Raw genomic sequence first — 24,290 nt, 5'->3', positions numbered from 1 at the left:
TTTTTAATTTTTTTTTTTTGTTGTTGTAATGCCTATGCGCTGCACTGTTTCTTTCTTCTATAATTTTTCGTGGTTGTCGATTGTGCGCAACATGCATCATTGTAAGATTGTATAACCGATCTTTGGACCCACAGCTATGGAAAGTTGCCACAACAGTCACGCCGACGTAATTTCAACGGACCCGGATTTATATCCGGCCAAGCATTGTCAACTCGCTAGCTATCCATAAAATTATTTTGGAAATCTTTTCTAACTCTACAACAACAACAAAACACATTTTTTATGAAAATTAATCATTTTTTTCGTTAAATACGATAATTTTAGCTAGCGATAATGATATCTAGCGATAAGAAAACACATCGGTTATGGATATTGATAGACTTTTTCGTTAAATACGATCACTGTAGCGTCCATTGAACAACTTATTTCTAATATTTTATTGAGCATGTGAAGCCGAGTACTCTAAAATAGTGGTACCTAAACTTCCCAGCACCACCTTGGACTACCTTGACTCTCTATCAGTACAGAGAATAGCACTGCTTTCATTATGTTACTCTTTATAATTATTATTATATTAAGTTCTTTAACCAGAAAATGCTAAAAAAAAAATAGGCGCCACACCCTTAATTTGTCGTTTAAAACGATTTGAGTCACAACTTTTATACTAACATTATGCTATCGACGATTTCTACAATGATGGCCTGATTTAGTCAATCTCTACAATAGCACGAATATCGTATCGCAACTAACTACGCAGATTATTCACGAATGTACCTAACACCGCTCGTATTTTTTCACTTGCGCCTTCACAACATTTCTCGTATTCTATGCTCTCAACTAATACACTTTGAACCACTACCTCGTCTCTTTTCCGCAAATAAATGTATTAATTAATATAGCCTCCATACAACACGCTTAAACTTGTCATTTGCTACCGTTGTTAACGGTAATATCCATCACTAAATACCACATAGGTGTGTGGTTGTAGGTGTGTTCACAAATTGTGTCAATGTTGAAAAGGAAATTACAAATTTAAAATTTAATTTCCGAACTTTGAGTGGTGTATTGCTATGCCAGTTTCAAGTGACAGCTCATGGCAGCTATTTTTGACGTTCCTTAAGCCGCTGTAAGTATATGCTGCCTTATGCGGCTGACAGGCGGCGTATGTTTAGCTATCAGCTAACAAACTATCAATCAAGCAAGTGTGATAATTTAAGCGAATCAAAGTGACAATTTCTTGAGAAGAAAAATGTGATGAAACTATAAAGCAAAAACTGAAAAATATGGAAGCTTAGAAGTTATACTCCACAAAGTTCTCGTAGGCTAGAGTGAGAATTTGCAAATGTTTTCTAGTGATACTGAATTCAATATGTCGAATAAATACATAGATTTAAAGGTCAAACTAATACTTAGGTTTGATAAATGTAAGCAGACACGGAAAATTGGTCAATTTTACTAGCAGGTGTCTATATCTTCCGAATACGTTCCACTTACCAAATACCACATAAATTTATGTTCACAAGATCTCAGTCAAAACTATTAAAAGCGATTTCAATTCTATAAAAGACAAAGGAAATGTTGAACAGGGGTGTTTAAAGCGAAAACCATTACTGTAAAGGTCGTAAGGAAAACTAAAAGAAATACGCTCTTCAGTTGATCTCAGTTTTTCAACCAAGGCAGAATAGAATTTATGTTGACCCCTTATGGTCTAATAAAGTCTAGAGTCGAAGTCATTCATTCTTCCAAGTAAGTATGAATGATGAATATGAATATCGGAGTTCTCATCAGACAAAGTCATTTTGGTAAAATACTGATTACAAATAATCACTATTTCAATAATTTTAGGGGGTATTCTAGTCTAGAGACATGAATTTTAAGTAATTTTTAAAGTGTAAGTAAAAAAAATGCTTTTTTTTACCATTTTTTTTACATTTTTTTTCTCGTATTTATTAAAAATAGTAAAAATTTGGGAATGAGGCTAGTACATGCTCGAGAGTGGTCAGAAAATTTCAAGTAAATCGGTAATTTAAATTTTCAAAAAACCTCTCTGCGACATGTTCTTAAATAGGTAATCTTATAAAATTTGAAAAAAATGGATTGTTTTGAAATTCTGCACTAGTATACCCCCTTAAGATCTCGGTGGAATGAGTTCATCACGATATCTTCTATTCAATAATTTAACGTTAGCGATATATAAGATAAGTTTTAAGCAGAAATACTCTTAGTAAATAGCTGAAGAGCTCTCTACGGAGGTCATCAACTAGCCAAAGGTTATTGACTTATATTATTGGTCATGTCGTCGCTTCTTCACTAAATTTTCGTCTATCTTTGCCGTTTGCGCACTCCTTCATTTTAATCCTATCATAATAGTCCTAGTACCGTAGTTTGGAACACTTCTTCAACAAATCTGTCTTCCCTTTCCTAGCATAGACCTAGACTTAACCAAATATTTTCCATTTAAAGTTGAAACTTTCCTCTGTTGATACCATTCTTCTCAACCTTAACCCAAAATCCAAAACTTTCTTCTGAAATATTTCTCCTTAATTTTAAACCATTTTGACAAAATTCATTATTTAATGCCTCTTAGCTTCCTCCAGCAAACCGGCACCACTTATATTACGCCAATATTTTCGATTACTTTCAAGAACTTAGAATTGAGTGAGAAACTTTCTACAACTCATTGACTCGTTTTCACGTCACTTTCGCATGCTCTATATGTATGTAATTGTATACAGTTAACGAGAGTAGGGATGCTGTGATGCATTTGAAAGTAGTGCGCCACTATATATGTTAGCTTGTAATTGGAATGATGCTGTGTCTAAAGTAATGATGGATGTATGTAGTGAGCATGTGTGTATGTGATATCCATTCCAACAAATTAAAGTAGAACAAGTGGAAATATGAGCATATTTGATTTTCCCCTACTACTAGAAGCTTTTCAAAACTTGGACGCAAAAGTAAAATATTTATTCAGACCATAAAACAAATATTTGTGAGCACAAACCAGCAAGAAAAAAGATAAAGACGTATCTACAAAACAAAATTGTTTGGTTAAAAAATTGGTGGAAAGGTGGAATATAAGCTCATAATTTAAGCATAAGGTGCTGGGGCAGAATGGTCGGAGAATATAAATACGAATACCTAAGGATAGTCTAAAGCTTTTTACAGCAGAAAAAAAGTTTTCTTAAAAATAATTGAAAAAAATTAAATTTTTAAAAATATTGATTTAGTTTTTTTTATTTAAAAAATATATTTCGAAAATATATTGTCGAAAACAAAGAAAAAATTATTAACCAAATTTTTCTAAAGTAATATATTTATCCATATTATAGCTATTTATCGCATATTTATATCATATTTTTTCTATCTTCTACACAGGACCCGAAAATTCTCGATAAAGTGACAAAAAAGAATGGCACCGATATGGTGGCCTTGGATAAACGTTCACTGACAATATGTTCAAATACAGATTATATAAACATAACATATCATCATGTTATTTGTCCGGATGCAGCAACGGCAAAGGTGAGTTTTAAATAAATAATGAAAAACTTTCCATTAAAAAAAAATAATTTCCTGTTAAACATTGCTGAATAGCTGTTTTCACAGCTATTTTCACTTTGAGGTCCCCAATACAGCTTTACTCTAAAAGCTTCGAAGCAAAAAATCGATTTTTTTATGAAAGCTCTACTTAAATGTGTGCAAAAATTTCGAATTTTATTGGGAAAGCTCCACTTGATGTTGCAAAAGCTCTTCATCATAAGCTTTCAAATATAGCCCATACGAAATATATGGTATTTTTCGCTATTTCGTTCAAAGAGAACTGTTTTATTTTACTGCTTTTAGCTTTCCTTTAAAAGCCCACAAATGAAAGCTGTAACTAAAATCAATGAAAGCTATGGTTTACTTTATACTTAACAAATAATATTTTATGCTACATAAGAATAATAAAAAAATAAAGTTTCTAACTGTAAGCTTTTATAAGAGCTTTCAAAAAGACTTCTAAAATTTTATAAGTTTGAATTTAAAATAGTGATTTATATTACACCAAATCATATATTTAATATAACTATTCCTTAGCTTTCGATTTAAAGGTCATTTAGCAATGAAAATTGTGAAAACTTAAAAGCAACCAAAATTTTTACTAACATTTCTAGTAATCTAGAACTGATAATTTCCTCTTGTCCGATTTTTTTTTTCGTTCAACTGAAACGATAATGAAGGAATACATAACCAGAGTTGAAAAACAGTCTTCTTGGTCAAACGAGCATAACATTTTGATGCCGATAATTGGACAAATCACTTTTATTGATTCTAAATGATCCACTTGAAAGCTTCAGGGTAGCTTAAATAATTTATCAGGCTTTCGCGCCGTCTTCTTGTACAAAATCACACATTTTATCTTGGAAAATTTCGTTAACATAATTTCGGTAAACTAAGTAAGTAACTTTGCCTAACTGTTAAACTAAACTTTTCAACTTCAACCGTTTTTAAATATTTTAACACGTACATATGTATGTATATCTAACACTTGAAGCTTTCTGGCAATATTGTATAGCTGAAAAGATTATTAAAGCCAAATGCAATAGCTAAATTCTCAAACTATGAGCCGACAGCCATGCTCTCTCTCTCCTAACACCGCTCAAGTGCTATGAAAATAGGCAACTGGGTACACTTTGACGTTTGGCTAAAACTTTAATGTTTGCGAACGGGATTTTAGATGTATAATTTATTTGTATGAAGAAATGTACGAAAAGTTTATCACACTTTTGCAGCAAGTAAATGGATATTGGCAAAGTGGAGAGAGCGAAAAGTAAAAGCAAAGTTTGAAACGGTTAAAAGGTGTTCGGTTATGTGCAATATTATATTTCGTGAAGTACAAGTTGCTAGTGGAAATGCAACTCTAAAATTAAGTTAAAAATAATTTATATTTGAAGTTGAAAAAATGGAGAAAAATCATAAGCTATATCATACAATGCAACTCTGTGTAATACATTGATGCAAGGAAACTGTTTTAAAGTTTTAGATAGTATAATTTTTTTGAAGTTTTATGAAATATTCCCAGAAATACAATATAAATAAAAATTTTTTTAAATTTATCATTTTAAAATTTTTCAGTCCCCGTATTTGCGAACATGAAAGTATTAAAAATAAGCAAAAACATTCTCTAGTAAGAAAAAAATTAAATGTAATAAAAGATGCAGCACTGTGTTTGCCAAAAAGCAATCCTGATTGGAGTTGTGCTGTAAATACAAGAACAGCGCTCTAATGGTTTAAAATATATTTTAGACATTAATAAATAATTTTTGCTTAAACATTCGGTCTTATAACCCAGAGTTGCAATTTCGCTAAAAGCGCACACTGAAATATCTTTACAAAATGAATTGAAAATTGCTTTCAATTATTTTTATGACAAGAAACAGCAGCTAATCAAAAAATGCATTTTACTCTGAATATGTAATAAAATAATATGTAATTCGATCCTAGAAAATGCAACCCTGATTAAGGTACTTTTCACAAACGCGTTAGTTAGCTTTAATACTTAAATAAAGCTTATGTAATTACGGGATATTTTCATTTAAAATTCAGTATTACTTATTTAAAGCTTATGTAATTAATATTTAGAAAAAAATCAGCTCTAAAATAGTAAAAATGTAACCCTGTTAAAAATTTTCATACTCTGACCAAGATTTTATTATGCGGAATGGGATTTACTGTGTGGAAAGGGGAAAACTTTTAGTAAAATTACTTTACAAAATTTAATATTCCTGTGAAAATGACACACTGCGAGTGTGAGCTTTCTATATTCAAAAGAAAATATTATTTCTAGATAAAAAAATGTATTATTAATAAAAATGATGTTTATTAATAATAATATTGAGTTGAGTAGTATAATTGGTCCAATTGAAACATATCTTCAACCTTGCGAAAGAAAATTTTAAAAAGTTCTTAGCGAAAATATCATTTTTGGTCTTAAAATTCATGATTTTTATCAATAAGAATATTAATTTGGTTTTAAAAAAAGGCCCAACCAAAACAATTTTTGTAAAAATATAATATTTATATTCCCAAAGGGATAGACAATTTTAAAATTTTATTCGAAAAAGCCACTTCTTGGCTTAAAAATTAAAAAAATATATTAATAAGTAATTTACTTTGAGTGGTTAAAGTATTAGTAACACAAAAATAAACCATGATACTTAAATTCTATAAAAGTATTTCGAGAACAAATATATATGGCATACCATTTTCCCTTAAAAAAATCGAAAAAATAAGCAAAAAATCACCAGCAGACTAAATGATGATTGCAATAGCTTCGCACGCATTTCTATACCTGTTATTTACACCCACACACGCACACAAGCAAAATGCGAGTACAGTTAACCAATGACTTACATTCCAATCAAAATTTTTGTCAATTTTTGACCATAGGATCTGCGTTGCTAATGAAAATTGCAGCAATAAATGCAATTCCTGACCCATGTGTGTGTGTGCCACACAACCACAGAAACACATACCCAGTTACTTATACCATATGCATAGCATACTCGTATGCTAAGCGTTCATGGCTTTTGTGTGGCTCGCCAACAATGCCAGCGTGTATTGTCTGCGAGTACAGAAGAAGAAGAAGAAAACGAGAAGAGGCTTTAGCTGACATGCTGTACTGCATCCGAAAACTATGTCATGCACACGCATACATATCAACAGTGTTTTATTGCCGTTATATACAGACATGCAAAACTGCTGCTTACTATTTTTTTTGTTTTTTGACAACAATGACCTTTTAGAATTTTTAATTAAAATTGTAGCTTGTCCAAAAATCACATTAAATGCAACAGTTGTTGGCAAAAAGCAAGCAAAATAATTGAATGTTTGTTGCAATAAGAAAAAACAACATAAACTCAACATGAAAACGAACATTGTGTATGCCTTTGGGAGAAAAATAACCCAATTGCAATAGAAATAGAAGAAATATAAAATAGAAAAAAATTTTACAATGAGAAAATTATAGGGAAATATATAAAAATTAAATTAATTAAATTTTTTTTTATATTTCTATAAAAAAGGGTACATAATTTATATCTCAATATTTTTTTTTAAATTATTTTATTAAAAATAAGTTAAACAGACAGGCAAAAATACAAAAAAAAAATACATCTATAGTTTCTTCTAAAATATATTTTTTTTTAATAATTTTTTTTAAGAATTCAAATTATTGTTTTTCTTATGTCTTATATTATACAAAAAAGTTACATAAAATCTTTATAAAAATTAAAAAAATATGTTATTAATTTTTGCTATTTAAAATCTTAAAAATAATACTTTATTCAATTTTTTTTTTTCAAAGGGCTTATTAAGTTTTTATTATTATTTTTTTACAAATAAAATATTTTTTTTAATACAGTCTAATATTTTCTGGTGTCTGACATTTTTTTTCCTAAGTTTAATAAAAAATTTTAAAAGAATACAAAAATATCTTATGAGTTTTTAAACTTTCACTATTTGAAATCTTAAAAAAAAAATATTTAATTCAATTAATATTTTTCAAAATTTTTATTAAGTTTTAATTGTTCTTTTTTTACAAATAAAATATGTTCTTTTTAATATAATCTAATATTTTTTGGTGTCTGACATTTTTTTTCTAAGTTTATAAAAAATACAAAAAAAACGAATGAGTTTTTAAACTTTTACTGCAATTTTTGAAAGAAATATTTTATTATATTACATTTTTCAAATTTGTTTTAAATTTACTACTATTATTATGTTAATTATTTTGTTTGATTAAAAAAAAACAATCTAATTTTTTTCAGTTACAGAAAAAATTAAAATCATTTATAAAAGGAATAGAAAAATTGGAATTTTTAAATTTTAGCTATTTCAAATATAAAAACCATATTAAATTATTAGTATTAATATTTTTTTTTAATTAATCAAATATATTTTGCTTTTAGTAAAATCTAATTTATTGAAGAAATTTTTTTCGAAATAAGAGAATATCACGAAGAATTACAACTAAGAAATCATTTTCCTCATCTCATTTATCTTCCATTTTAGATCTGGTTAGATGGCATACGAAAAATCACACATAATGTTAAAGCGAATAATATATGTCCGATGATGTGTTTAAAAAAACAGTAAGTCAAAAGTTTAACAAAAAAAAGTTAAAAATTAATAAACAAAAGTTTTAAAGTTAATAAAAAAATTATATTAATTATTAAAAAAAAATTTAGTAATAAAAATTTAATAATAAAAATTTTTTTAAGTTAAAAAAATGTAGAGAATTAAAACAAAAGTTTAAATTTTACCAAAAAATATATCAAAAAAAATTTGCATGATTTTTGCTATATAAAACTAATTCAAAAGCCCATAGAAAAAAATGTTTGAGTTAAAAAAAGGTTTATGTAATATAATTAAAATAAAAGATTAAGTGATAATTTTACCAACAAATATAGCAAAATAAAGCATAAATTTATCTTTAAAAATTTGTAACAAATAAGTTTGTTTGAAAATATCTAAAAAAAAAATTTTGCATGCTTTTTTCTACTAACAACCATTTTTTTTGATTGTTTCTGTATATATTCGTATCACAACATTCTGTCTTATACGTTTAATATGTATGTAATTTCATATATTATATGGATATACCATATACTTCAATAAGCACTTAACTGCGATTAAGTACTGTTAGTAATGGCATTTAAGTTCACTAACACTCTTTACTAACACTGCTTCATCTCTGTATTCTATCAAAAGTTTAATATATTTTTATTTTTCCTGTTCACCTTTAATTGAAATATTTCCACAAAGACTTTCTCTAACTCTATTACATATTCCAGTGATTTCTTCAAAAATATATTTTTCTGGTCACCTTTAATAAAAACTTCTTAAAAATATCTTTCTACAAAGTTATTGCGTTATGAATATAATTTTTTTCGGTCACCTTTAATTGATTATTAATTAGGATTCTTAGTTACGTCTTTCTTCTACAATCTGTTTGTGCTTAAATTTGAAAAATATATTTCTACTCATTTTTCAATTTCTATCTGTTTATATTAAACTCTTTATTTCATTTCAATTAATTTATTTATTTCAAAAAACTTTCTTTACTTTGCATGTCTGCACATTTTATTTGCACAATATAAATAATACACGTTTAAAAATATATGAAAAATAAACTTGAATGTAAATTAACAGCGCTGGCAAGAGGGCTTACGTTATATAACACATAATAATAAGGCAACCAATGTGTGCCCGAGAACTAATTTAATGAAGCAGTAAGTACAAAACTTTGAAATAAAAAATTTTAGAAAAAGGGGAAATTTTTGTTAAAAGAAATTTTAAATAAGGTAAGTAAATATTATAAGTATTTAAGTAAAGCGGTAAAAAGAAATTTGAAATATGTGAGCACTTCCAACTGGTTAATTTCTGTACCAAAAAAACACTCAAAAATTTAAATTGATAAAATTTAATTTGAGTACAAACTCATTATTATAAGTTACCGTAATGTTTTGTCTTCCCTCTTTCTCTCTCAATCTCTCTTTCTATCACTCTGTTTTAAATAAAACATATTCACTGAATTTGCAGAAACAGATGCTTTAAAGTGTGAGAAAGAGAGATGTCGAAAATGTTGGAGACTACTTTTGTAGCAAATTATTTTAGGATTCAGAGTCGGCTGTTATTGCTAATTCTCAATAAATTTTTAATGAGAATTGTAGTTTTGAATTAAAGCCCAACATTCTAACACATTGGAAGAAAATTTAGTTGGTTTGCATAATCGTACGCAAGCATAAATCCATAATAATTAAGCTGAGATCTAGTAGTATTAATTTTTCATATAAATATGCTCGAAAACATGTCAAAGAGAGACGGAAATTAGTTAACAGCAGGATTATAAATGGCATTCGGCAATTAGCAGGTAGTATGCAAAAGGTTACGAAAAAAATCATTGACTCTAAAGTATATATAAACACAGCTCTCTCTCTAAGCACATTCTACAAACACCTTATGAAATCCAGCTACGCCTATCCACCTAATAATATCTGTGTAGAAATTTACATAGTCTTAATCCAGTATTAAAATCCATTGCCATGCTTCATGCGACACTTAAAATATCAATAACAATAAACAATTGAAGAGGACAAAGAACGTCAAACACTTTAACGTTAAATAGGCAGCAATAGAAGCGAACATTTTTGCTGTTTCGCAAATCCCTAAAGTAAAGCTAGCAACAAGGACCACTGACACACATTGCCGAGCGGGAGTGGGAAGATAACAGAAAGTCGCTAGATCTACTTTAGTTTCTACGCAGCTAATGTCAACAGGTTTTAGAGGCTGTAGATGAAAGCGACAACAACAAAACACTCTGACAAAGATGCGCTTACACGATAGTTGTGCAAAAAGCCGGTGGCAGGTGAACTACAGCGAAAAAAGCCTCAGCAAATATACATTTATAACCTTGCGTGTAGCAGCTGCCTGGGCGCTTGCACCACCAGACGTCCCACGTAAATTTATGCAGCATAATTGTTTATTGGAAATGCTGGAAAAACAACATGCAAACAGCCTGAAAACGTGGAAGAGCAAACAATGTCCGTGACTAGGCAAACAAAACGATATTTTTGCATAAATAAATATATTGCCGCCGCCACGCAAATGAGGCGGCGCTGCCACGGCCGCGATGCTGCTGAGCGGTGCAGATTTCATTTTTATACTCTTGCAACATGTTGCTACTGAGTATAATAGTTTGTTAGTGTCAATTTTGCACGATAGGCGTGACACCGCCTACATTTAGATGAAAATCTATATCTCGGCGCTTACTCGACCGCTTTCAAACAAATTCGGCACTTAATAATATTCTAACATTCCTTCATCAAGGTGCGAAATTAGACAAAAACCACGCCTACTTTCCATATAGCACAATTTTAAATTACATCTGATGCTTTCACTTACCAGTAGACAAGGCAAGGGGTGCTACCTTATGACCAAAAATTGCTCAAGTTGAACCAAGCTACTCAAGCCCCCATATATCGAATATGTGCACCTCATTATTACGAACCTTTTATCGAAAATATCGGTCAACTTGTCAGATATCTTATTGAAATTCGAAAAGCATTTTCCCCGGCTTTGATCCTTGCATGTTGCAAGAGTATAAAATGTTCGGTTACAACCGAACTTAGCCTCTCCTTATTCGTTTCATTTCTTTATGTATTAGATTCATTTTATTTATCTTCTCACTTTGCTTTGCTTTGCTTTCGCAATGCACATTTTATTTTTCCCGCTTCGCACACGTCCGCGTTTGCTACTTAAAGATACAGATAGGAACTACCCGCACACCGCATTACCAACAGCATCAGCGCTTGTACGCTTGAGCCCTTGAGTAGTTCCTTGTTATTGGCATTTTGTTGCCTTATGAGACGCTGAGTGGCATTATTGTCCTTCAGGCCATATTGTACACGCTGGCAGAAAGCAAGCTTCGAGTGCTTGCTCGCTGTCTGTGAAAGAGTTACGCATACAACAAATAAATGTCTTTTAGTGGCAATGCCGGATTTCGGTGAAAATTTATGATTGCAGTAGAATACATAAAAACTGCGGACTGTGGACTGCGGGTAATGCGCACATAATGAGCGTGTTGTGTAGGCGTGAAATTGGACAGTGGGTGTGAGCGCTGGAGGGAATAACTCGCGAGTGAATAGTGTGGGGGAAAAACATATGTTGAGTTATTTTGAATCTGTTTATCAGCTGTTTATGTGAGGCAGCTGTCAAAAGTTAGCGGTTATGTGCTAAATTGATTGTAAAAGGAGTGAGAGAAATAAATTAGTCCTGCAGCAGTAGGGTATTAGTTTCAATTTAGTTCAGTACGGGCTAGGATCATTATCATAGCCTTTGAGGAACCTATAGACTTGATTTTGGCTGCTTGTTTTTTCTAAACTTGCTTTAGAATATTAAAAGCTATGTATATCGTCTTGCGAAATATGGGTCTATGTAGCATATTAGTGGTACGAAACTGACTATTTTTCGGTAAGTTTTAAGTATGTATATCTTAGTTTTAGGCTTCTTCGAGCTTTTTGTTTTGCTTTATGCTGTATACTGCACAAACGGCGCTAACGATGACCAAGTCAGGATGGAAGGCTTTGCTATCTATATAGTGGGATTGGCAAGGAATCATCTACGATAAGCTACTCTCCTACGACCAAGTTCTTGATCAGGGCCTTTACTGTCAACAATTGGACTGTCTGAAGAAGACAATTGTTCAGAAACGGCCAGCTTTTGTCAATTGGAGAGGAATAGTGTACGAACAGGACAACGCCACACCACGCACATCAATAGTGACTCACCAGAAGGTCCCGGAGCTTGGTTTGGAACTGCTTATGCATCCGCCTTATAATCCCGATATGGCACCAAGTGATTTGCTGGCAAAAAATTCGCCCTAAGAGAAACGACTGTTCCAGTGTTTGCTAATTGGCATCAGGGTTTCACTACTATTATATTCTTTACTTAACAGATGATCAGCGACGGAACATAAACAGTTGCAGGGAGAAACGCATTCAGAGTTACTTGCAAAAATATATATGACCCACACTCTAGCTTAATAAATTCATTAAGTGTCCGACAAAACTGTACCAGTGATGAGTAAATGAAAGGTTCAGCTAAGTCAAAGGCATGCTTTAGATGGAGTTTTAAGTTTTTTATTGAGAACCCACTCAGTAACAATAAGAGCAGAAGTAGTTTTTAGAGTATTAGAGCATTAGAAGTCCCAGCTATGAGAGTGGCTGGTTTTATAAGACCAATTTTCCATAATTCTCTCTTCAAAATATTGTAGTACCGAAACTATTTACAGCACTCTTAATAATTTAGAGAATTTCATAATTCACTTTCCTGCAGTAAAAACAGAGAGCACTCGCCCTCAAAACAACAAAAGCACCAAGCGCAGTAATAAACAGTGCAAAAATTATTTTCAGAGTTGTATTCGTTTTGAAAATTTTCTACTCCCGCCATTTGCTATGCACCGTTACATTGACTAATTCAAATTGCACTCATTTAACCTAATTTCCGTTTGCTATTTGTCCGACCACTTTAGCCACTATAAGTAAATAAATGCTGCTACTGTGGCCAAGCGATATATGTGTCTATGTTTGCTTATTCATTTGGAAAAATGTTAACTATGTAACAGGAAATGAAGGACATGCACATAAATATATAGCAAAACAAAAACAGCAAAACTAATATAGAGAGCTGTAATATGCTCGTATGGCGTTGAACACCTACACTGTCCATTGGCCTTTGCCATCCTTTGCAGTCACTTTTTGTTTTGCCACAGGAAATTGACCAATACAACCGAACCATAGCCATCACTGCTCGTACTTGTTCGTGTGTGTTGGCCGCAATTTGTGTGAGCAGTTAATAAACTATAAACTAATTATTTGCAATTACTAGAGGAAACGTTTGCGATGAGGAGCTTGAGTGGCTGGGTTGAAAATTTAGTTCAGTGTAGAATTGGAAACATAGAAAATGCTTTGCTAATGAGTAAAAATAGTCCGAGATTTAAAAGGTAACTTGTTTATAAAGCCTCATATAAGGCCTCAATAATTAATAGTTCAAAACACATAGCGACTTAATGAAGTTAACTGGCGCCATACCATTATCAATCCATGAACTGTAAGGCATCGCAAATTGCTCTAACTAATCTCTGATATCGTCTTAAAAAATCATGTATAAAATAACTTCAATAGCTTAGCTCAACATCGAAGCAGAATCAGTAACTTGCTTTGAAGTAGTAATAATTTCAAAGTACATTTATAAAATCTGCTATGGTAAAATAAAAAAGAAACATGTCTTAAATTAAGTCCTCTTCGGCTATTATTTTGAATCGCCTTTTTCCGATTTCTGAACGTCATTCGAGCAAACAATTATATAAAGAATCGTCAAGTATGGAGCAATAAGCCGGGCTAAGTTGTAAGGAAACAAACTCAAGTTCTAATACAATTATACGGAAGGCACGAAATTAACATATAATCTTTGACACTGACCAAGAATATATTTTCGAAAATTTCTTAACTAGGTTTAATAGATCCAAAAAATTTAAACTTGCCAAGATCATGTAGGCAGCGCGACAAATACGTGACCCATTCGAAAACTTTGCGTATCAGCTAAAATTCACCACTAGTCCTTTTCAATGACGAAGAGGTCTCTATGCTCTTTTACTAACGCGAGCGGAAATCACAACAGAAACCAACAGAGCTTTGGTGTACATACTTATATTCCCTGTTTAGAGCCGAAAACCCTTATTGGTAACACAATAAATGAACTTAACTATAAATTGATTAACAAAGCCTTTATCAATGCTGGAAACAGTGCTAGAGCTGTTAAATCTCGGGCCGCACTGATAATGAAGACAGGTAGGGGAAACCCTAAAGGCCGTCCCAGGAGTTGAAAGTAAATATTTAGACCACTATAAGATGTAGCAGTCATCATAGACAATTGACCACCATTTGAAAGATATTTGACACCTTGGCCCAGATAAACTTTCAGCAAGAAAAATTGATTACGAAGAAAGTTTTCTTTCGACGACATTGCTGGTAAAAGTCAAACTGCTGGAGAAAAAAAGAGCACAGCTATCTTCCTTTAAACTGTGGTTATACAAGTATCTCGTATCGAATTCTGTAGAGCTCTCTTTCTATATTAATTTATTATGTCAGTAACTGTTCTCTTTTTGATATCGTTAACTCAATTATCGGCTAATAGCATTCACACCTTTCTCGTTACTTAATGGTAAGTAGTTTAAACGGAGCTTGAGGTAAGTACTGCTTTCATAAATTTAGCTTCAGTAAACTCAGAAATGTCAAAGCCTTGCATGTCAAATATTATACATACGCACACTTATAGTCGTCTTACTCAACAAATTTATTATTTATTTATAAATATTTCGATTCACGCTTTAATTGTACAACTTTTTTACCCCACACAGTTGGATGCGTTTATGTTTTTCGGTGGAAAAAGGTGGCAAAATACCCATTAAAGTGGTAGCGAAAACTTTTGCGTCCGGCAAAACGGAAAAGCTGGTGTATCAATGCTTTAAGGATGTCGGACTACCGGACGATAAGAGTGCCACCATGACGAAGGAAGAGTTCACATTCGATAAGTTTTATGCGCTGTACCACAAGGTGTGCCCACGCAATGACATCGAAGAGCTTTTCACTTCCATGTAAGTTGTGAATGGGGTCATGAGTGAGTAGATATATATGTATGTAATTATGTGGTTATAGGTATATGTATTTGATGATGGGGTGATCCCAAAGTTGAAAAATTTAAACTTTTTGACGAACAATGTATTTACTCGAGTCTATCGAGTGTTTTCAAATCGACGAGTTGGTTTTAAAATTGCTTTCTTATACGACACATTAGTGAGACTTATATTGTACAGATTGGTAGTAAGAGATTTGAAATCAAATAAGAGCTAGCGTTGGTGGTTAACGGTTAATTTGAATTATTCCTACCATAAACAAAGGAGTTCCGAAGTATTGAAAAATTCGGCAACACTTTTGGTAAGTTATTTGTCGTTTTTGATACTGGGATCAGGTCACTGTCAGAGAGCTCTTACCATAAAAAGAGTTCTGCAAGTCTTCGGTATTTCGTACTAGAAGAGTATTTATATAGATATATATGATTTTCGAAATTATTTGAAAGTTTTGGGTAGAGTACCAAGAACACCCTCAGGTTCCTACCACAAAGAGAGGTAACGTGTCAAATGAACCCCGGCGATTTTTCGGATTTCAAACCAGGCAACACATCTATTTTGAAAAATCAAAGATTTTGAAAGTATTTTATTACATTTTTTGACAGTTTTGAATACAATACACCACTCTCTTATACGACTAACTTGACTGACCGTTGCCATGACAGTCGGGGTCTACGTAACCGGTAGAGCTCTAACTTAGCTGAAGTATATGACAGCTAAGCACATGACTTCTGACCATCGCCTAGTGTTTATTTATTTACTCTTTACGTTTTATATACCATATACAAGTACAAATAATATTTATATTTACTTTTCAACATTTTATTCGTCTTTACCTTTCCACCCTCACTCCGAACAGCACTAAGGGTAAATCGGAAGTCATTTCGATGGCACAGTTCGTACAGTTCATGAATGAAAAGCAACGTGACCCACGTATGAATGAAATTTTATATCCGCTCTATGATGAGAAGCGTTGCACGGAGATTATCAACGATTATGAATTGAATGAGGAAAATAAGAAGGCGGGTGCGTACTAAACTATTACACAGACTTTGATAATTTAACAGTTATGTTAATATATGTATCTATACATACAGGTCAATTGTCGATGGATGGTTTTAAGCGTTATCTCATGTCCGATGAGAATGCGCCCGTGTTCTTGGATCGCTTGGAAATGTATATGGAAATGGATCATCCGTTGGCTCATTACTATATCAATAGCTCGCATAATACCTATCTGTCGGGTCGCCAAATCGGTGGTAAGAGTTCAGTTGAAATGTATCGACAGACGCTACTGGCGGGTTGTAGGTGAGTTTAAGAGGCTAGGATGACTTAGCACAAAAAGTTTTAATTAGATTGCGGACTCTACACTATCCTTTTACTAATTTCTCACATGCAGATGCGTCGAGTTGGACTGTTGGAATGGCAAGGGTGAAGACGAGGAGCCCATCGTTACTCACGGCCACGCCTACTGTACTGAAATTCTATTCAAAGTAAGTAATACGACTTTTATGAACTCTTTTCTAAGTCATCACTATATGTTTATCTTTTAGGATTGCATTCAAGCCATCGCCGATTGTGCATTTGTCTCCTCCGACTATCCTGTTATATTATCCTTTGAGAATCACTGCAATCGTGCGCAGCAATATAAATTAGCTAAATACTGTGATGACTTCTTTGGTGAATTATTACTAAAAGAACCGTTGCCCGAACATCCGGTGAGTTATTAATCAAGTGCTTCGCATACATTACGCTAATTGTTACATCGATATAGCTCGATCCTGGTTTGCCACTCCCACCGCCTAATAAATTGAAACGGAAAATACTAATAAAGAATAAACGCATGAAGCCGGAAGTCGAAAAGGTCGAATTGGAGCTTTGGTTAAAGGGTGAACTGAAGACCGATGACGATCCGGAGGAAGATGCGAGCGCCAAACCACCTGAAACGGCGCCACCACCAGAGGCTGCCGCGGCACCACCAGCAGGCGAGCCTGGCGCGGATGGTGCCGCGCCTGAGGCGGAAGCAGCAGCGGTCAATTACAGCGGCTCCACGACGAATGTACACCCCTGGCTGTCATCGATGGTTAATTATGCGCAGCCCATTAAATTCCAGGGCTTCGATAAGGCTATCGGTAAGTGTGCAAGTTTTCTTTGGTTTTTTTGTTTTGTTGAGAAAAACATCATTTGACTCTTCTCTGCTGTTATTTGTTTTACAGAGAAGAATATCGCTCACAACATGTCGTCGTTCGCCGAAGCGGCTGGCATGAACTATCTTAAACAGAGCTCCATCGACTTTGTCAATTATAACAAACGTCAAATGTCGCGTATTTACCCAAAAGGCACACGCGCCGACTCTTCCAACTATATGCCACAAGTGTTCTGGAACGCTGGCTGTCAGATGGTCTCGCTCAATTTCCAAACCTCCGATCTGCCTATGCAATTGAATCAGGGTAAATTCGAATATAATGGTGGCTGTGGCTACTTGCTCAAGCCGGATTTTATGCGTCGCTCAGACAAGGATTTCGATCCGTTTGCCGATGCGCCCGTGGACGGTGTCATCGCCGCGCAGTGCTCCGTGAAAATTATAGCCGGTCAATTCTTGTCCGATAAAAAAGTCGGCACCTACGTCGAAGTCGACATGTTCGGTCTGCCGTCGGACACAGTAAAGAAAGAGTTTCGTACACGTTTGGTGCCTAACAACGGTTTGAATCCCGTATACAATGAGGATCCGTTTGTCTTTCGTAAAGTGGTGTTGCCCGATTTGGCTGTGTTACGTTTCGGCGTCTATGAGGAGAGCGGTAAAATGATCGGACAGCGTATATTACCGTTAGACGGTCTGCAGGCCGGTTATCGTCACGTATCACTACGTACCGAAGCGAACTTCCCAATGTCGTTGCCTATGCTTTTCGTCAACATCGAATTAAAGATTTATGTACCTGATGGCTTTGAAGATTTCATGGCCATGCTGTCGGATCCGAGAGGATTTGCGGGCGCTGCAGCAAAACAAAATGAACAAATGAAAGCGCTGGGCATTGAAGAACAGAGCGGCGGTGCGGCACGTGATGCGGGCAAAGCCAAGGAGGAGGAGAAGAAAGAACCACCACTGGTATTCGAGCCAGTCACGTTAGAATCACTGCGTGGTGAGAAGGGCTTCCAAAAGGTGGCCAAAAAGCAAAACAAAGAGCTAGATACGCTTAAGAAGAAACACACCAAGGAGCGCATGACCATGCAGAAGAATCAGAATGCGGCTATCGATCGCCTAATCAAGGGCAAGAGGTTGGAAATCAATTTGAAATGGTTGTAATGCTAACTTGTATGAAAATAAATTGCTAATTTCTCTCCACAGCAAAGATGAAATACGCAACGACACCACGATCAAGAATGCAATCACCGAACAGACGCAACAGTGGACCGAAATGATTGCCAAACATAAGAAAGAGGAATGGGACATGTTGCGGCAGCATGTACAGGACTCGCAAGAAGCAATGAAGGCTTTAATGCTGACCGTGCAGGCGCAACAGGTGAAGCAGCTGGAGGAGCGGCACGCGCGGTAAGGACGAAAGAAAATTGTGTTTGAGTTCAATAAATACCCTTTTCTGTGTCTAATTTTCTGCAGTGATATTAAGGATTTGAATACCAAGCAAGCCAAAATGTCGGCTGATACCGCCAAAGAGGTGCAAAATGATAAAACATTGAAGACAAAGAATGAGAAAGATCGACGATTGCGTGAGAAACGACAAAATAATATCAAACGCTTTATGGAAGAGAAAAAGGTGAGGCTTAATATTATGCTAAACTATAGATGTTGTTAAGTTTGGATATTAGAAGTTCTTCGAGTTTCGAATTAGTGAAGTTTAAAGCTTGAGGAATGAGACTAGTCCAGAGCGCTTAAGAAGAGGTCTAACTTTGACAATTTATTCTTACAATGTAGAAAATGGAATCGAATTTCTCTCTTTTAGGCTAGACTAAATTTTAGCATATAAAAAAAAACTATTTAGACTTTTAAACGATTATCAAGTAGGCTTCTACTGGCAATTCCACTCATTGAAAAAAGTTTTTAGAACGCTGATGTGCATTTTAAGCCAAAAAATTCGATTTTTTTTTTAATCCTAGACTGGCCTTACCCATTAAGTCATCTCTATAGTAGGTTCTACAGCAAAAAGTCTTACTTCCCACAACTTTCCTTGGTTTAATAGACTACATTTGAGTAGTACAAGTATATAAAATATTACAGTATGTACAGTTGTTACAAAATGGCGGCTACTAGACCAAAACTCGAAAGGAACTTTTTGAAGTCGGCCTCTAAGGCAATGCCAACAACAGAATAACGTTTTTAGAACCTTAAAGTGTATTGTATTTTAGACTAACAAAATTAAATGTTTGGAAGTACTAGCCCTTTATCCGTTATTTTTATATTTGGTTCTCCTATAAGAAGTCTAATTTTTACAACTTTCCAGGCAAAACAATTTCGCAATCAAATTTTTTATATTAAAAAAATATTCCACCATTAAAGTTTTCGAAACACAGAGATGTATTTAAATATTTTAGTATAAAAAAAAATTCTGAAAGTCTTTAAATATTACTTTCACTTATTCTTTTCCGCCAGCAAATCGGTGTTAAACAGGGACGTGCTATGGAAAAACTCAAAATTGCACACGGCAAACAAGTCGAGGAATTTAGTACTGATGTGCAAAAGGTACTAAACGAAACACTCCAGCAAACCGACACTATAACCAGTATTGAGACTGTACTTTAATGCAGTTAGAAACAAATAACAAAAATATGTAGTATTGAAATCTTAGCGACCAAATAGTTGTGCTTGTTGAATGAAGCAGTCTCAAAAGAGTGTGCTAAATTACATAACAAAGTAATTATAGTAGCAGTTGTAGTAATGTAGTAGTAGTTATTAAAAAAAAAAAGTAAAATTATATTTTGCATATTAACCTGTCTTTAAGTACATACACTCACACATTATATACTTTACAACAACATTTTTGTGTTTTCTGCTTTGATTTTTAGAAAATAGTAGTCGAAATTTTTAGTACGAATGTAATGGTCACAAAAGGCTAAATATATGTACAATGGGTGTACGAAAACTACAGCCTAAAAACTTTTAATAACTAATTTTGGTGCTAAAAATAAAAGTAGTAAACAAATATGTAAATGAGCTCTTTCGGCAGGGTCCTGAAGCTATTATACCATAGATGGTAGCCTGAAAGAGCTTGTTATTTCATAATAATTATTTTATAGAATGTTTGCTCATAGTTGTTTTTATTTTGGTTTTAAATTTAGTACTAAAACATGTTGTACTACAAATTTAATACCAAATATTTTTAAATAAGTTTTAGGGTGGCTAAAGATTTAAAGTATTTCGTTCATACTACCAATTTTAGAACAAACTTAGCAATCAAATTTTTATTAAACATTTTAGTACTAAATTTTCAACGAAAGTGGTCCTTTATTTAAGTTTACGAAAAATCGGACCTTTACTACAATAATCTAATACTGGCATAGATGCATAATTAGTACTAATTTTTATTAATTTGTACTAAATTTTAATAATTTGTACTAAATGTTAATAATTTGTACTAAATTTTAAGAATTTGTACTAAATTTTTAACTAAAAAATAAGATTCTTTGGGCTATGCAGAAAATCTGATGATACAAAATAGTACTTAATAAACAATTAAATAATATCATTTTTTTATTGAATGGTATTTTTAGCTTGTATTTTAATTTAAAATCTAACAAGCCACTAGTGCTCAAAAATAAACTCTTACCCATACATAAGTACATACATATGTAGCTATATACAGCTGTTTATAGCACCAAAATTATTATTATCGTGAAGTTCTGCTTCTTAAAAACAATTTAAAAATAAAAAGTTTTGTATTAATTTTTGCCGACATCAAAAATTAAAAGATTGGTGGAGTACAAAATTTTAGAATACATATATTATATATATATTTTTAATTAATGTAACAACAAATATTGTGTGACTACATTTCATCTTTTAGTACTAAAACTTTTCAAAAAAAAATTACTTAGCAAAAAATATTTTATTTTTTATGTAAATGTTACTATTTTTTTTAGTATAATTTGTTATTCAAATAATTTTTAACATTTTTTAGTTGAAATTCTAATTAGAACTTAACTAAAAAATCAAATTTTTATTTAAAAGGTTATTTAGTTATTTAAAATAAGATATTTCCACTGAGTAAAAAATGAGGTGAGCAAAATAGCTTGATGGTGGCCACAAAGCCATAGGTTTGCCTGGGACAGGGAGAAAATAAACTGACCTACAATAGGTCCAACTTGGAAAGCGTACCCTGAAGTAGTTTTATCAGAAAAAAATTTGGAATATTTTTTAATCTTTGAATTAATAAAACTAAAAACTAAATATGTTTTATATGTAAAAATAAAAATTAATGCATTCTGAAAATTTTTTTTGGTAATACTGTGTCTTCTAACTCAAAATTTTACAGTTTTGTTGGCAAAAAAAAAAAATACTTTTTAATTTAATTTTGATGAAATAATTGTTCAAACTATTTTTTGCCAGGCTAAAAATTTTATGAAGAAATGTTAAAGTATTTTTTCTAAAAAATTTTAATTAAAATTTATGTTTCTTTTCACTCACAATTTGTATTTCTGAAAAATATTTTTACGAATTTACCAGAAAACAAAATTTAAATATTTTATTTTTTAACCCCTGATTTTATAAAATTTTAAATTTGTTTTAAAATTAACAATTAATATATTTTATAAATTTTATTCAGTGTTACTGTTTCTTCTAATTAAAAATTTTAGAATTTTATTGAAAAAAAAATGTAAAATACTTTTTAATTCAATTTTGATGAAGTAATTAAAAAATAATTTCTTGTATGATGATGAATATGTCAATGAAATGATAGATATTTTATAAAAGAGTGTTAACGTATTTTTTCAAAAAAAATTTAATTCGAATTTAGATTTCTTTATACTAAAAATTTTACTCACAAAACAAATTGATTTTTTTCTTAGAAATGTTTCATATTAATTGAAATTATTTTTTGTTTTACTAAAAATTCAAAATTTTCTAAACTGCTAGCTAAAATATGTAGTAAAAAAATGTTTAAACTACGTTTTCATTAATATTTCAATTAAATTTTTAAGAATAGTTTTTGAAATTCGCCAGCAAAAAATTTTTTTAATTATTTTGAGAAATTGTAATTTTATTTTTTACTTCTTCATTTATTTCATTTCATAAAATAATTAATCCGGTTTACTAAAATTGGAAGGATATAGATAGGAACTAAAATATTTTGCATTTTGCGTAGTACAAATATGTTTAATATATTATTTTAATTAGAATTGACGTTTTTGCTTAAAAAAAATTTAAAATTTTCTAAATAAAAATTATTCCTTTTTGGTTTTCTTTAATTTATGTGAAAATATTTATTACACTTATTTTTTAATTTTATTAAAAATTTTGCTAAGAAATTTTTTATAAAAATTTTATTGCATAAGCTTTTATTGAGATATAAAACGACACTAAAAATTTTTGTCAAAACTTTAATTAGTTTAATTTTTTAATTTCACAAACACATTTTTTATAGCATTTTGTTACATAAACTTTTATTGAGTTAAAAAACAATACTAAAAATAAATTTACAAAATCAAAAAACAAATTAAGTTTTTTTGGTATTTTTTTTTTAATACGATTGCTAGCTAAAAGAAAAATATATTTTTAATAAATGTTTTTAATTAAATTTCTAGGTTAAATTTTTGTTAACAAAAAATTTTAACTTTTGCCTATTAAAATATGATTTTTAGTTTTTAATTTTTGAAACATATTAAATAGATTATTTTCTTTTTATATGTATCTATAGTAAGAAATATTTTTTTTTAATTTTGGCAAAATATTAGTTATATTCTTTTCTTCTAATAATTTACTAACTATAATAAAAAAATATATTTTTTTTGTTTTTGAAAAATATTAATTAATTTAATTAATGATTTCTTTAATTTTTGAAAAATATTAAATAGATAATTTTCTTTTTATATGTATCTATAGTAAGAAATATTTTTTTTTAATTTTGGCAAAATATTAGTTATATTCTTTTCTTCTAATAATTTACTAACTATAATAAAAAAATATATTTTTTTTTTTTGAAAAATATTAATTAATTTAATTAATGATTTCCTTTTTATTTATTTAAAAACTTGCAAACTATTATATGATTTTTTTTTTAATTATAATTATATATAACTTTTTTTTTGTTTTATAATTTTTGAAAATTTTTAATTATATCCTTTTTTTATTTTAAAAAAATTTTCAAATTTTGCTAAGTAATTTTTTATAAAAATTTTTCTATCAATTAAGTTATTCTTAGTTTATCTGTTGATTTTTTTCCAGATATCTGCTCTTCAAATTTTATTCAGTTAAAACACAGCACTAAAACATATACTGCTTTTAATATATTATATAAAATTTTAAACTTTAGTATTTTTTTTTTAAGAATTTATAAGAAAAAGTGTTATATTTGTTAAAAATTTCAAAGTAACATTCATTAAATATTAAAAAAGCGTCATTATTTTTAATCTATTGCTTAAATTCATTTAATTAAACATTTAGTTTGTAATAATTAAGTAAAAGTTTAAGTTTTAATAATTAATTAAAACAATTATTTTTGTTGTTATTTGTATGTATGTTTATGTAGCTGAAATAGGTAGTGTTTTCATTTTCAAATGAGTAACCGTACTGCGATTTAACGGTTACACACGCGCATGTGTATATGTTTCACACTTCTCCTTCCCCAAAAAATTCTACTATTACACTGTAAATTATTTATTTGCCTAAATGTTGTTAAACTCAATTTTTAGTTTTGTAAGTCTTGTGTTCATTAGCCAAATTGCAAAAAATATTTGTATTTATCGAGTTAGCGTTACATATAATTGCGCGTTTCTTATTTGTAATTAGCAAATTAATTTATTTAGTTGTTTAACTGTATGGTATACCTACTTTTGTAAAAGAGCTGCTGTAGAATTATGAATAAAGTGATTGCAGTAAAGTGAACGT

General features: G+C 31.1%; 1 protein-coding gene across 2 annotated transcripts in view; it reads left to right on the top strand.

Annotated features, from left to right (window-relative positions):
• The window catches only part of norpA (no receptor potential A), a 130,906-nt gene that overhangs the window by 102,625 nt on the left and 3,991 nt on the right, over positions 1–24,290 (top strand). Inside the window, exons 6-17 of one of the 2 annotated variants that reach the window (XM_036359587.2) lie at positions 3,379–3,525; positions 9,196–9,275; positions 14,963–15,199; positions 16,092–16,258; positions 16,330–16,540; positions 16,632–16,725; positions 16,786–16,950; positions 17,007–17,364; positions 17,449–18,508; positions 18,579–18,782; positions 18,849–19,005; positions 19,839–19,928. In XM_036359587.2, coding sequence (XP_036215480.1) covers positions 3,379–3,525; positions 9,196–9,275; positions 14,963–15,199; positions 16,092–16,258; positions 16,330–16,540; positions 16,632–16,725; positions 16,786–16,950; positions 17,007–17,364; positions 17,449–18,508; positions 18,579–18,782; positions 18,849–19,005; positions 19,839–19,928 — 2,970 coding nt within the window. Of the gene's footprint in view, positions 1–3,378; positions 3,526–8,055; positions 8,136–9,195; positions 9,276–14,962; positions 15,200–16,091; positions 16,259–16,329; positions 16,541–16,631; positions 16,726–16,785; positions 16,951–17,006; positions 17,365–17,448; positions 18,509–18,578; positions 18,783–18,848; positions 19,006–19,838; positions 19,929–24,290 lie in introns of both variants that reach the window. The other variant, XM_036359588.2, reaches the window with a different exon arrangement.

This window comes from Bactrocera oleae, chromosome 5, assembly GCF_042242935.1.
Source record: "Bactrocera oleae isolate idBacOlea1 chromosome 5, idBacOlea1, whole genome shotgun sequence".
Taxonomy (NCBI): domain Eukaryota; kingdom Metazoa; phylum Arthropoda; class Insecta; order Diptera; family Tephritidae; genus Bactrocera; species Bactrocera oleae.
Note: the sequence above shows the minus strand (reverse complement) of the source record. Positions and strands in the feature narration are given on the sequence as shown.